Source organism: Scyliorhinus torazame, chromosome 20, assembly GCF_047496885.1.
Source record: "Scyliorhinus torazame isolate Kashiwa2021f chromosome 20, sScyTor2.1, whole genome shotgun sequence".
NCBI classification, from domain to species: Eukaryota; Metazoa; Chordata; class Chondrichthyes; order Carcharhiniformes; family Scyliorhinidae; genus Scyliorhinus; species Scyliorhinus torazame.
The window spans coordinates 25,715,456-25,728,511 of record NC_092726.1 but is presented as its reverse complement, the minus strand read 5'-3'; the positions used below and the strand labels follow the sequence as shown (position 1 = coordinate 25,728,511).

General features: G+C 48.8%; 1 protein-coding gene across 2 annotated transcripts in view; it reads right to left on the bottom strand.

The window, feature by feature from the left end:
* The window catches only part of LOC140396995 (prominin-2-like), an 80,260-nt gene that overhangs the window by 55,173 nt on the left and 12,031 nt on the right, over positions 1-13,056 (bottom strand). For both annotated transcript variants that reach the window (XM_072486006.1, XM_072486005.1), the window contains exons 4-9: positions 12,288-12,490; positions 10,544-10,664; positions 9,517-9,580; positions 7,962-8,051; positions 3,553-3,752; positions 2,136-2,210 (exon numbers count right to left, since the gene is read on the bottom strand). In XM_072486006.1, coding sequence (XP_072342107.1) covers positions 2,136-2,210; positions 3,553-3,752; positions 7,962-8,051; positions 9,517-9,580; positions 10,544-10,664; positions 12,288-12,490 — 753 coding nt within the window. The remainder of the gene's footprint in view (positions 1-2,135; positions 2,211-3,552; positions 3,753-7,961; positions 8,052-9,516; positions 9,581-10,543; positions 10,665-12,287; positions 12,491-13,056) is intronic.

Genomic DNA, 13,056 nt, shown 5'->3' with positions numbered 1-13,056 from the left:
AGAGTAGACAGTCAGAGACTTTTTCCCCAGGTGGAACACACCATTACAAGGGGACATAAATTTAAGGTGAAAGGTGGAAGATATAGGAGGGATATCAGAGGTCGGTTCTTTACCCAGAGAGTAGTGGGGGCATGGAATGCACTGCCTGTGGAAGTAGTTGAGTCGGAAACATTAGTGACCTTCAAGCAGCTGTTGGATAGGTACATGGATTACGGGAAAATTATATAGTGTAGATTTATTTGTTCTTAAGGGCAGCACGGTAGCATTGTGGATAGCACAATTGCTTCACAGATCCATGGTCCCAGGTTCGATTTCGGCTTGGGTCATTGTCTGTGCGGAGTCTGCACGTCCTCCCCGTGTCTGCGTGGGTTTCCTCCGGGTGCTCCGGTTTCCTCCCACAGTCCAAAGATGTGCGGGTTAGGTGAATTGGCCAATGATAAATTGCCCTTAATGTCCAAATTGCCCTTGGTGTTGGGTGGAGGTGTTGAGTTTGGGTAGGGTGCTCTTTCCAAGAGCTGGTGCAGACTCAGGGGGCCGAATGGCCTCCTTCTGCACTGTAGATTCAATGATAATCTATGATTAATCTAGGACAAAGGTTCGGCACAACATCGTGGGCCGAAGGGCCTGTTCTGTGCTGTATTTTCTATGTTCTATGTTCTATGTTCTAAGATCCCCCCTCATCCTTCCAAATTCCAACGAGTACAGTCCCAGTCTACTCAACCTCTCCTCGTAATCCAACCCCTTCAGCTCTGGGATTAACCTAGTGAATCTCCTCTGCACACCCTCCAGTGCCAGTACGTCCTTTCTCAAGTAAGGAGACCAAAACTGAACACAATACTCTAGGTGTGGCCTCACTAACACCTTATACAATTGCAGCATAACCTCCCTAGTCTTAAACTCTATCCCTCTAGCAATGAAGGACAAAATTCCATTTGCCTTCTTAATCACCTGTTGCACCTGAAAACCAACTTTCTGCGACTCATGCACTAGCACACCCAGGTCTCTCTGCATAGCAGCATGTTTTAATATTTTATCATTTAAATAATAATCCCTTTTGCTGTTATTCCTACCAAAATGGATAACCTCACATTTGTCAACATTGTATTCCATCTGCCAGACCCTAGCCCATTCACTTAGCCTATCCAAATCCCTCTGCAGACTTCCAGTATCCTCTGCACTTTTTGCTTTACCACTTATCTTAGTGTCGTCTGCAAACTTGGACACATTGCCCTTGGTCCCCAACTCCAAATCATCTATGTAAATTGTGAACAGTTGTGGGCCCAACACTGATCCCTGAGGGACACCACTAGCTACTGATTGCCAACCAGAGAAACACCCATTAATCCCCACTCTTTGCTTTCTATTAATTAACCAATCCTCGATCCATGAAACTACTTTCCCCTTAATGCCATGCATCTTTATCTTATGCAACAACCTTTTGTGTGGCACCTTGTCAAAGGCTTTCTGGAAATCCAGATATACCACATCCATTGGCTCCCCGTTATCTACCGCACTGTTAATGTCCTCAAAAAATTCCACTAAATTAGTTAGGCACGACCTGCCCTTTATGAACCCATGCTGCGTCTGTCCAATGGGACAATTTCCATCCAGATGCCTCGCTATTTCTTCCTTGATGACAGATTCCAGCATCTTCCCTACTACCGAAGTTAAGCTCACTGGCCTATAATTACCCACTTTCTGCCTACCTCCTTTTTTAAACAGTGGTGTCACGTTTGCTAATTTCCAATCCGCTGGGACCACCCCAGAGTCTAGTGAATTTTGGTAAATTATCACTCGTGGATTTGCAATTTCCCTAGCCATCTCTTTTAGCACTCTGGGATGCATTCCATCAGGGCCAGGAGACTTGTCTACCTTTAGCCCCATTAGCTTGCCCATCACTACCTCCTTGGTGATAACAATCATCTCAAGGTCCTCACCTGTCATAGCCTCATTTCCATCAGTCCCGCATGCAGGCACACACTCATGTGCACATGCACATACACTCACACTCACATATGGACATCTGCACAAGCACACACACACACGCGTGCATGCGCGCACACACTCACACACACCCACGCATGCATGGCGCGCACGCTCGGAATCCAACTCAACCCGAGAATGGACCACGTTACCTTTTGTAGGGAATCCATCAGGTTCTTTTGCGAGATGCCGTTGAATGTTGCAAACACGGCCTGGAATTCAGGAGGCTGGAGAGCGATAGAATGGAGAGCGTGATCACTTGTGGAGCATCGAAAGCCACAATGTTTAACCCGCGGCAAATCATTCACTCTGTCGCTTCGACAACTCCCAGGAGTGAAGAGCCAGGATCGAACCGGCTTCAAGGCATTTCCTTCTCCCTTCAAGGATGTGGGCGCTGCTGGGCTGGGCCTGCGTTTGTTGCCCATCCCTAATTGCCCTTGAACTGAGTGGGCCTGTCAGCCATTTCAGAGTGGGTAAAGAGTCAACCACAACGCTGTGGGATCTGGAGTCACATGTAGGCCAGACTGGGTAAGGACGGCAGATTTCCTTCCCTGAAGGACATTAGCGAACCAGGTAGGTTTCTGCGATGATCGATGATAGTCGCCATGGTCATTATTACTGGGATTTGCGACAATTTGCGAAGGTAGGAAAGGAGCAAGAGGAGGAGAATGAGGAGTGAAAATCAATGATCGTACAGTCATCAGAGAGCAGGAAAGAGAATGGGCCCTTAACTTCATATCTCGATGGTGCTCTTTGTGAGAAATTCCAGAACGGAGCAAACCGTTAATGTTGCAATCCGGTTACAATGATATGTGCGCAGTGGTTAGCACTGCTGCCTCACGGCGCCGAGGACCCCGGTTCAATCCCGGCCCAGGGTCACTGTCCATGTGGAGTTTGCACATTCTCCCCGTGCCTGTGTGGGTTTCACCCCCACAACCCAAAGATGTGCAGGGAAGGTGGATTGGCCATGCTAAATTGGAAAATTAAAAAAAATTAATACGTTCACATTGCGACCTTGTCGGTGAAAGCTTTGGTTTCCAATTTGGGGAAGGTGATGGCATAATTCTGAGGTATATTTAAGAATCGGTTTTAACCCTGTGTGGGGGAAGCGAAAAGGGAGTCTGTGCCAATGTTCTCTGGATTTCGGGAATGAACCGATATTGAGGGAAGATTGGATTCAGATGTGGTCTGTACTCAGCACGGTGGCACAGTGGTTAGCACTGCTGCCTCACACCTCCAGGGTCCCGGATTCAATTCCGGCCTCGGGTGACTGTCTGTGTGGAGTGTGCACGTTCTCCCCGTGTCTGCGTGGATTTCCTCCGGGTGCTCCGGTTTCCTCCCACAGTCCCGAAAGATGAGCAGGTTGGGTGGATTGGCCATGATAAAATTGCCCCTTCGTGTGGAAAAGGTTGGGTGGGGTTACTGGGTTACGGGTCTGCGGTGAAGGCGTGGGTTTAAGTGGGGAGCTCTTTCCCAGGGCCGGTGCAGACTCGATGGGCCCAATGGCCTCCTTCTGCACTGTAAATTCTATCATTCTATGATTCAAGGCGGTGTCCAATCACTCCTTACCTCTGTGTAATTAACACTGAGCTCCAGGTTATTGACTGCTGATTGGAATGATTCACAGCCAACACAGTCACCATCACGCAGTGTAGCATTTATCTCTCCTCGAAGCTTGGTCAGGTTGTCTGCCAACTGTCTCTGCGTCTCCAACAGTGAGGCCTGGGTGGAGTAGACCGTCACTACGTTGGCCTTCACTGTGCCGAAGTCTGCAAGCCAAACGCTGGTTAAGAAAGAGCTCCACAGGAAACAGCGCGCGTTCTCAGCACACGCACCGGAGGAATATTGTCGGCCCAGAAACGCGCCCTCTCCCAGGCCAGCCTTGCGTACGCGCGCCCCTTGGGCCGTAAAGTTCAGGCCCGCAAGTGCCCAACACAGTAGCACAGTGGTTAGCACTGTTGCCTCACAGCGCCAGGGTCCCGAGTTCGATTCCCAGTTTGGGGTCACAGTCTGTGCGGAGTCTGCACGTTCTCCCTGTGTCTTTTTTCAAAACTAAAATTAGAGTATCCAATTATTTCTGTTCCAATTAAGGGGCAATTTAGCGTGTCCAATCCACCTGCCCTGCACATCTTTGGGTTGTGTGGGACTGAGACCCACGCAGACACGGGGAGAATGTGCAAACTCCACACCGACAGTGACCCGGGGCAAGCATCGAACCCGGGTCCTCAGCGCCATGGGGCAGCAGTGCTAGCCGTTGCGCCGCCATGCCGCCCTGTTCTCCCCGTGCCTGCGTGGGTTTCCTCCGGGTGCTCCGGTTTCCTCCCACAAGTCTCGAAAGACGTGCTTGTTAGGTGAATCGGACATTCTGAATTCTCCCTGTGTACCCGAACAGGCGCCGGAATGTGGCGACTAGGGGCTTTTCACAGTAACTTCATTGCAGTGTTAATGTAAGCCTACTTGTGACAATAAAGATTATTATTATAACACATAGCGACAGATTATTTCGCTGATGGATATAAAATTCACTCGGGGGAGGAAATCACAGTGGGCCTTGTTCTCGAGGGCTGTTGGCAGTGAACAACAAATGGCCTCCTTGGCAGCAAGGCCTACACTCCAAGGCAGCACAGTCGCACAGTGGTTAGCACAGTTGTTTCACAGCTCCAGGGTCCCAGGTTCGATTCCCGGCTTGGGTCCCTGTCTGTGCGGAGTCTGCACGTTCTCCCCCGTGTCCGCGTGGGTTTCCTCCGGATGCTCCGGTTTCCTCCCACAGTCCAAAGATGTGCGGGCTAGGGGGATTGGCCGTGATAAATTGCCCCTTAGTGTCCAAAAAATGTTAAGTGGGGGTTACTGGGTTACGAGGATAGGGTAGATACGTGGGCTTCTGTAGGCTGCTCTTTATAATGGCCGGTGCAGACTCGATGGGCCGAATGGCCTCCTTCTGCACTGTAAATTCTGATCTATGAAGGCAGAATTAAAAAATTTACTTGTGGGCCCAATATTTCAAAATGGGTCCTCAAACAATCAGCACCAAGTTCCCCTCAGGAAACCTACAGGTGATTTTCTGATTTCGCAGGCACTTCTAAAATGTTGAGAATGGGTACATTCCCAGAGACAAAACAATTCAGGGAGTGGTGCACGGAATGTGGTACTTTCTGCACCATCACGGTGGAGGCGCCATTGCTCCGTCACATGTTGTTGGAATGACTGACGCATGTTGAGTCACGCAGCAAGAGTTTCCACACTATAGGCCCAGCCTTGGGAGAGCAAGCTAACTGTGGCCTGTTTAACCTGTCACCAAGCCTTCAGAAGGCCTGACCAAGGCCAACACAAGATCAGAGCAAGACAAGAAAAAGATGAGGACAAAGCAGGATAACGACAAGACCAGCAGAAGAAAAACACAAGACCAACACAAGACCAACACAAGGCCAACACAAGGCCAACACAAGGACAACACAAGGACAACACAAGACCAACACAAGACCAATACAAGACCAACACAAGGACAACACAAGACCAACACAAGACCAACACAAGAACAACACAAGTCCAACACAAGACCAACACAAGGACAGCACAAGGACAACGCAAGACCAACACAAGACCAACACAAGGTGAACACCAGACCAAAACAAGACCAACTCAAGACTAACACAAGCCCAACACAAGGACAACACAAGACCAACACAAGGACAACACAAGACCAACACAAGAACAACACTAAACCAGCACAAGACCAACACAAGGACAACACAAGACCAACACCAGACCAATACAAGACCAACACAAGGACAACACAGGACCAACACAAGGACAACACAAGACCAACACAAGGACAACACAAGACCAATACAAGACCAACAGAAGGACAACACAAGACCAACTCAAAAACAACACAAGACCAACACAAGAACAACAGAAGACCAACACAAGGACAACACAAGGACAACACAAGACCAACACAAGACCAATACAAGACCAACACAAGGACAACACAAGACCAACACAAGACCAACACAAGAACAACACAAGTCCAACACAAGACCAACACAAGGGCAGCACAAGGACAACGCAAGACCAACACAAGGACAACACAAGACCAACACAAGGTGACCACCAGACCAACACAAGACCAACTCAAGAACAACACAAGCCCAACACAAGGCCAACACAAGGACAACACAAGACCAACACAAGGACAACACAAGACCAACACAAGGCCAACTCAAGACCAACACAAGCCCAACACAAGGCCAACACAAGACCAACACAAGGACAACACAAGACCAACACAAGAACAACACTAAACCAGCACAAGACCAACACAAGGACAACACAAGACCAACACCAGACCAATACAAGACCAACACAAGGACAACACAAGACCAACACCAGACCAACACAAGACCAACGCAAGGACTTCACAAGAACAACAGAAGACCAGCACAAGAACAATACAAGGACAACACACAAATAACACAAGACCAATACAAAAGCAGCACAAGACCAACACAAGAACAACACAAGGACAACACACAAACAATACAAGACCAACCCACAAGCAAACACAAAACAACTCAAAAACAACACAAAACAACTCAAGATCAGCACAAGAACAGAATAACAATGAAAGACCGAAGCAAGACCAACACAAGACCAATACAAGAATAACACAAGACCAATACAAGACCAACACAAGAATAACATAAGACCAATACAAGACCAACACAAGAATCATACAAGACCAACAAAAGAACGACACAAAAAGAACACAACACAAGATTGACGCAATATCAGCACAAAATCAATACAAAATCAACACAAGATCAACACAAGATCAACACAAGACCAACACAAGATCAACACAAGATCAACACAAGATCAACACAGGAACAACACAATAACAACACAAGATCTACACAGGAACAACACAGGAACAACATAAGAACAACACAAGATCTACACAAAAGCAATACAAGAACAACAGAACAGCACAAGACCAAAACAAGAACAACAGAACAACAGAAGACCAAAACAACAACAGCACAAGACGTATACAAGGACAACGCAGGGTAAACACGAGAACAACACAAGACGTATACAAGGACAACGCAAGGATAACACAAGGACAACACAAGAGCAACACAATAACAGCACAGCACCCACACACGGAAAACACAAGAGCAGCGGAGATGCACAGCAACCTGGAAAGTATCACTCAGGCTTCCCACGACCATTTGCTCTTTAAGGGGCCAAAAGTGTGCAGTTGTAGAAAAATAATGTTAACCACACTGCCCATTGTAATGAAATGTATTGTACTGTGTATTCACTGAGTAACCAGCTAACATGGAGGGGTGTGAGCTGGCAGTGGCCAGAGCAGGTGGAATGGTTCCTGCCCACAGAGATCCACAGGGCAAGGCAGCGAGCGACTCCAGAGAAATGGGCGGCGCCACCGTTAGCAAAGCAAGGCCTCCACTAGGCACTTGGGCACCTCGGAGAGAGTGGCCTTTGGCTTGGCACCCACAGAGCATGTCAGTGAGAGAAATGGCAATCAGCGCCCTTCAAAATAAATTGCCGAAAAACCGACACGAACAACAAATTTTCAGAGGCTCACAATGTGGCCTACTTATACCTGCACAGGGACCTGTCTTCTGCAAGTCAAAGGAATAGGTCCAGGCGCTGCACCTTTTAAAAAAAATATAGTTCCCGAAGACATTCTCTCGGGCAAACCATGAACCAATCAAAGTCGTTTTGCCAACCAATCAGCATCTATTCCTCAGCTTTAAACTGTTGCTCGCTTTGAAATTTGGCATTCTTGCCTTTCTCCTGATGAGTGCATGATGAAAAGCTTCGACAGGATGTCTCTATTCTCTTTCCTACAAGTGCTAAAGTGCACGTGAAACGTGAACATTCGAGGCTGCGGCCCATAGCGGAGGCTGCACTAACGCGGCGCGATGGTCAAAGAGGATAGCGTGAGTTACCTTGTATTCTCTGCATAACCATTGCCAGCACGGGGCTAATGGTTGGGGCCAGTGCGTCCTGGATCGTGAAGCCAAGTGTCTTGTTTAAATCTGCATCGAATCGGTCAGGGAAAACGGTTAGACGTCAAGCAGAGTGAGAAAGACCCGGGGCTAAGCCTGAGGTTCTGGCCCAGCTCACTTCCCCTGTAACAGAGACTCGGATCCAAGGAACATGAGACTGGGTCAGCATAGGAAGATCATACAATGTATACCCCAAAGGACCATGGCAAGCAAACATCAAGACTATCAGCTTATTATTTAACTAACCGGTTTAGCTCAGTTGGCTGGTTCGTGATGAGGAACAAGGCCAGCAGCGCGGGTTCAATTCCTGCACCGGCTTAGGTTATTCATGAAGGCTCCCCCTCTCTTCAACCTTGCCCCCTCGCCTTAGGTATGTTGATCCTCAGGATAAATCACCACCAGTGCGGCCCAGTGTTTAGCACTGCTGCCTCACGGCGTTGTGGACCCAGGTTCCACCCCAGCTCCGAGTCACTGTCCATGTGGAGTTTGCACATTCTCCACGTGTCTGCGTGGGTCTCACTCCCACAACCCAAAGATGTGCAGGTTAGGTGAATTGGACATGCTAAATTGCCCCTGACAATCCTCCAGGCTACACAGGTCCAGAGGATTGGCGTACACAGACACAGGGGTTATGCTGCAGCTTTACCAGCCCCTGGTTAGATCCCACTTGGAGTCACTGTGAGCAGTTCTGGGCACCACACCTTAGGAATATACAGACACAGGAGTTATGCTGCAGCTTTACCAGCCCCTGGTTAGACCCAACTTGGAGTCACTGTGAGCAGTTCTGGGCACCACACCGTAGGAATATACAGACACAGGTGTTGTGCTGCCGCTTTACCAGCCCCTGGTTAGACCCCACTTGGAGTCACTGTGAGCAGTTCTGGGCACCACACCTTAGGAAGGATATTTTGGCCTTGGAGGGAGTGCAATGTAGGTTTACAAAGACGATACCCGGATTACAGGGGTTGAGTTACGAGGAGAGATTACACAAATTAGACCTGTTTCCGCTGCAATTTAGAAGGCTGTGGGATGATCTGATCGAAGTATTGAAGATATTAACAGGGAAAGACAGGGTAGATAAAGATAAACAATTACCACTGGTTGGAGATTCTAAAACGAGAGGTAGAGTCTAAAAATTACGGCTGGACCATTCAGGAGAGATGTTAGGAAGAACTTCTTCACTCAAAGGGTGGAAAAGGTTTGGAACTCTCTCCCACATACAGCAGTCGAAGCAATATCAGTTGTTCATTTTAAATCACAGAGAGATTTTTGTTGAGCAAAGATATTGAGGGATATGGGCCAGAGGAAGGTATATGGAGTTAGGCCGCAGGTCAGCCATGATCTCATTGAGTGCGAGTCAGGCTCGAGGGGCCCACTCCTGGTCCTATGTTCCTTGGACCTGGATCCTACATTGTGGACAGTGCGTGCTTCTTATTTGATGCATTTCATCCATTTTGCTCACTTAATGGTATAATATAGAAATGATCTCACTCACCGTCAAGGTCAGTAAGCGTCCGATTTTTTGGCACTGAGAACTGATCGGCAATCTTGGGTATAGCCTGAAGTAAAGACAGAAGAATGGACAAGGAGCTGCATAAAGCAAGATTAAAGTCAGACGGAGCAGCAAATTTATACAAAGCCTATTGAGAGCACAGCCCTGATACTCTGTGCCGTTTTCGAAAAGAGTATTGATGAGAAAAGACACATATCAACAAAACTTTTCACCCTGGATTCATCAGGGCACATGGCAAGAATGCCAAATGTAAAGTGAACAACAATTTGTACCACCGTGAGACGAGAGCGCTGACTGGTTGGTGCCTGGACACTGATTGGTAGAGGCGTTGCTGTGAAGAGTGCACCAGTTGACGGATGATGGACAGTTAACTGCGCAGCTTTGCTTAAACTCAAAGTCAAATTTGATGCAATTAAAGAAGACATTTTAAAAAAACTGCCTTTCCAATCAGGAGGTTATGGGTTGATTGGTTGGAGATTGTGCAAAAACAAATGGTGTGGAAATAATGCGACCCAGGAGGGAGGGGGATAGCAACGTTCATTAGATTGGCGCCTGGAATGGACGGGTTGTCTCGTGATGAGATGCCGAGTAAGTTGCGCCTATTGTCAATGGAGTTTCGGAGAATGAGAGTGAACTCGCTGCGACATACAAAATCCTGCAGGGTGGAGATTCTTTCTACTCGCGTGAGAGTGTAAATATGGTTGATGCATGGCCTCTCAGGGAATTACGGGACATGGGGAGTGGGCGGGGAAGTGGAACTGAGGGCGGAAATCAGTTGTATTGACTGGCAGAGCGGGCTCGAGGGTTTATTTCTGCTGCTATTTTTTTTGTTCTGACGTGTGAGTTTAAATGCAACTATATATGGCCACTCAAAAGTATGAGCTGGAGGCTTTGAATGTTTCTTATGCAGAGGCTGTGAACTGAGGGGGTGGGACCCTTGGCAGCATAAGCAGGTACTGAACAGGATATTCTTGGGGCACAGTTTGTATGGAATTATCAGGACTCTCACCTTCACAACACCCCCCACGTACAGCGTCACATTGGTGATCGTCTCCTGAATGGCGACAACACTTGACTCCATTGCGTCGGTCACCTTCTGGTTGGCCGTGAAGGCGCAGGCAACACCGGCCCTAAAAGGCGATTGGCGGAAAGCATCTGTCAGACGGGAACACGGCACCGCCCCTCTCGCCCACTGGTCCCTGCCCTCCGTCGCCCGCGTGGCGCCTCTACCCGCCTGCCCGCCTCCTCACTGGCCTAGCCACACGACCTCTCAGGCCGACCCAACCTGGCGCCCACCAACCCACCCTCACCTCCACCCCTACCCACCGCCAATGTCCCATGAACGGCAACGCGAACGCCCAACGGTAATCCAATATGTTGGGGGCATCACCAGGGGTCGAGTTCATTATTGACCTCAAAAACCGCACCTTAATTTGATCGGTGTAAGTGGCCCTTAACATTTTCTTTTTCACTACTGTCTCTTTAAGGGGCTGCCCTGTTGATGCATTGTATTAATTTTTTCAATTTGATTGAATTTCTTTCATTTGCCGCACTTTACACAGAGTGCAAACGGGAACAGCTAGAACACTGGGCGGCGGAACTGGGAGAGTCTGTGACTTTGCTTTGTAACCTCTGTAAGTAAACCTGTTATTAGTCACAGGCTAACTTCAGACTCAACATACAACGATTGGAAATAACACCCACCTCTCTGTACCCATCAACTTTCAAACTGGTCTGCCTCCCTGTTTAAGCACATCCCCATGTGTATGCATGAGTATTGCTGAAAAAGGCACATCCTGTCAAAACTTTTTATTCTGCACTCATCACGGAAAATCTGCGAGACAGCTTACCCATTGCCTTACCTGCCTAACCACTGCTAATTCACCAGCCCCAGTTGCCCGGCAATCTCTCCCCAGTTAGAGAAAGAATCTAACTGTCTCCCCGTGACATTCAATGGCATTACCATCGCTGAATCCCCCACTATCGATATCCTGGGGGTTACCATTGGCCAGACACTGAACTGGACCCAGCCAGATAAATACTGTGGCTACCAGAGCAGGTCAGAGGCTGGGAATCCTGCGGAGAGTAACTCACCTCCTGACTCCCCAAAGCCTGTCCACACCATCCCGACTTGGAAATATATCGGCCGTTCCTTCACTGTCGCTGGGTCAAAATCCTGGAACTCCCTCCCTAACAGCACTGTGGGTGTACCTACACCACACGGATTGCAGCGGCTCACCACCACCTTCTCAGTGAAACCCACATCCCACAAAAGATTAATGAAAATAAAATAGTCACTTGGTAGTACGGAACTTGAGTATTGCTGAAAAGGGCACATCCTGTCAAAGCTTTTTATCCTACACTCATCAGGGCAAATCTGAGAGAATACCAAATCGTAAAGGGAACACTGATTCATGCTGATTGAGAAGGGAGTGCTGATTGGCTGATTGTGAGTCCACTTCCCAACCAATCAGCACTCTCTTCTCATGCTCTATAAATTGTTCCCGTTCAGATTTGGCGTTCTGGAGGATCTGCTCTGATGAGTGCAAGGTAAAAAAACCTTGGCGGGAAGCGTCATTTTGCAGCGATGCTCAAATTTTTAAAAGTCTGCCCACCAGTCCACTCACCAGGCCCCAACTTGAGCCCAAACTGAACCGCCCTCTTAGGCGGCACTCTTTATTCGCCCCATCTACCAGCCCGTCGCCTCCCCCAACCCTCAAATTGTCTTGGGCCCCCTTCTCGGACGGACTCACAGTATAATGAGAGTGGTCATCAGCAGAAAGATGGCGAGGGTGTTGCGTTGGCAGTCTGTCGACCCTGTGCGCTCCTTCACTTGCCCCCCGCAGTTGTTGCAACACCGACAACAGCAGAAGAACAGGCCCACGAGGGGCATGAAGATGAAGAAGAGCACCCCGATAATGAAGGAAACGAGGTAACCCGCCTCGTATTTCACCACCTGGAGGGGGAGAGAGAGAGAAAGAGTGAGGGCACCGGGTTAACGCAACGCCAACCGCTCCTTTATCCCGCAGCCAATATTTACCCCCCTCAATCAACGTCGCGGAAAGCCCCCCTCATCTGCGATTTGCGTCTGGGATCCTGCTGTGCGCACATTGGCATTTTAGCCATGCAGTCACGGGTAGTGGACGTCACCGGCAAGCATTTATTACCCATAATCCCCCCCAGGGACCGATAGAGTTGACCACCTTGCTGTGTGGGATCTGGAGTCACATGTAGGCCAGACCGGGTAAAGAGGGCAGATTTCCTTCTCCAAAGGGACATTAGTGAACCAGATGGGTTTTTACGACAATCGATGGCAGTTCCACCGACGCACAGCGGCAGCCGTGTGTACCGTCTACAAGATGCACTGCAGCAACTCGCCAAGGCTCCTTCGACAGCACCTTCCAAACCCACGACCTCTGCCACCTAGAAGGACAAGGGCAGCAGATACCCGGGAACCCCACCACCTGGAGGTTCCCCTCCAAGTCACTCACCATCCCGACTTGGAAATATATCGGCCGTTCC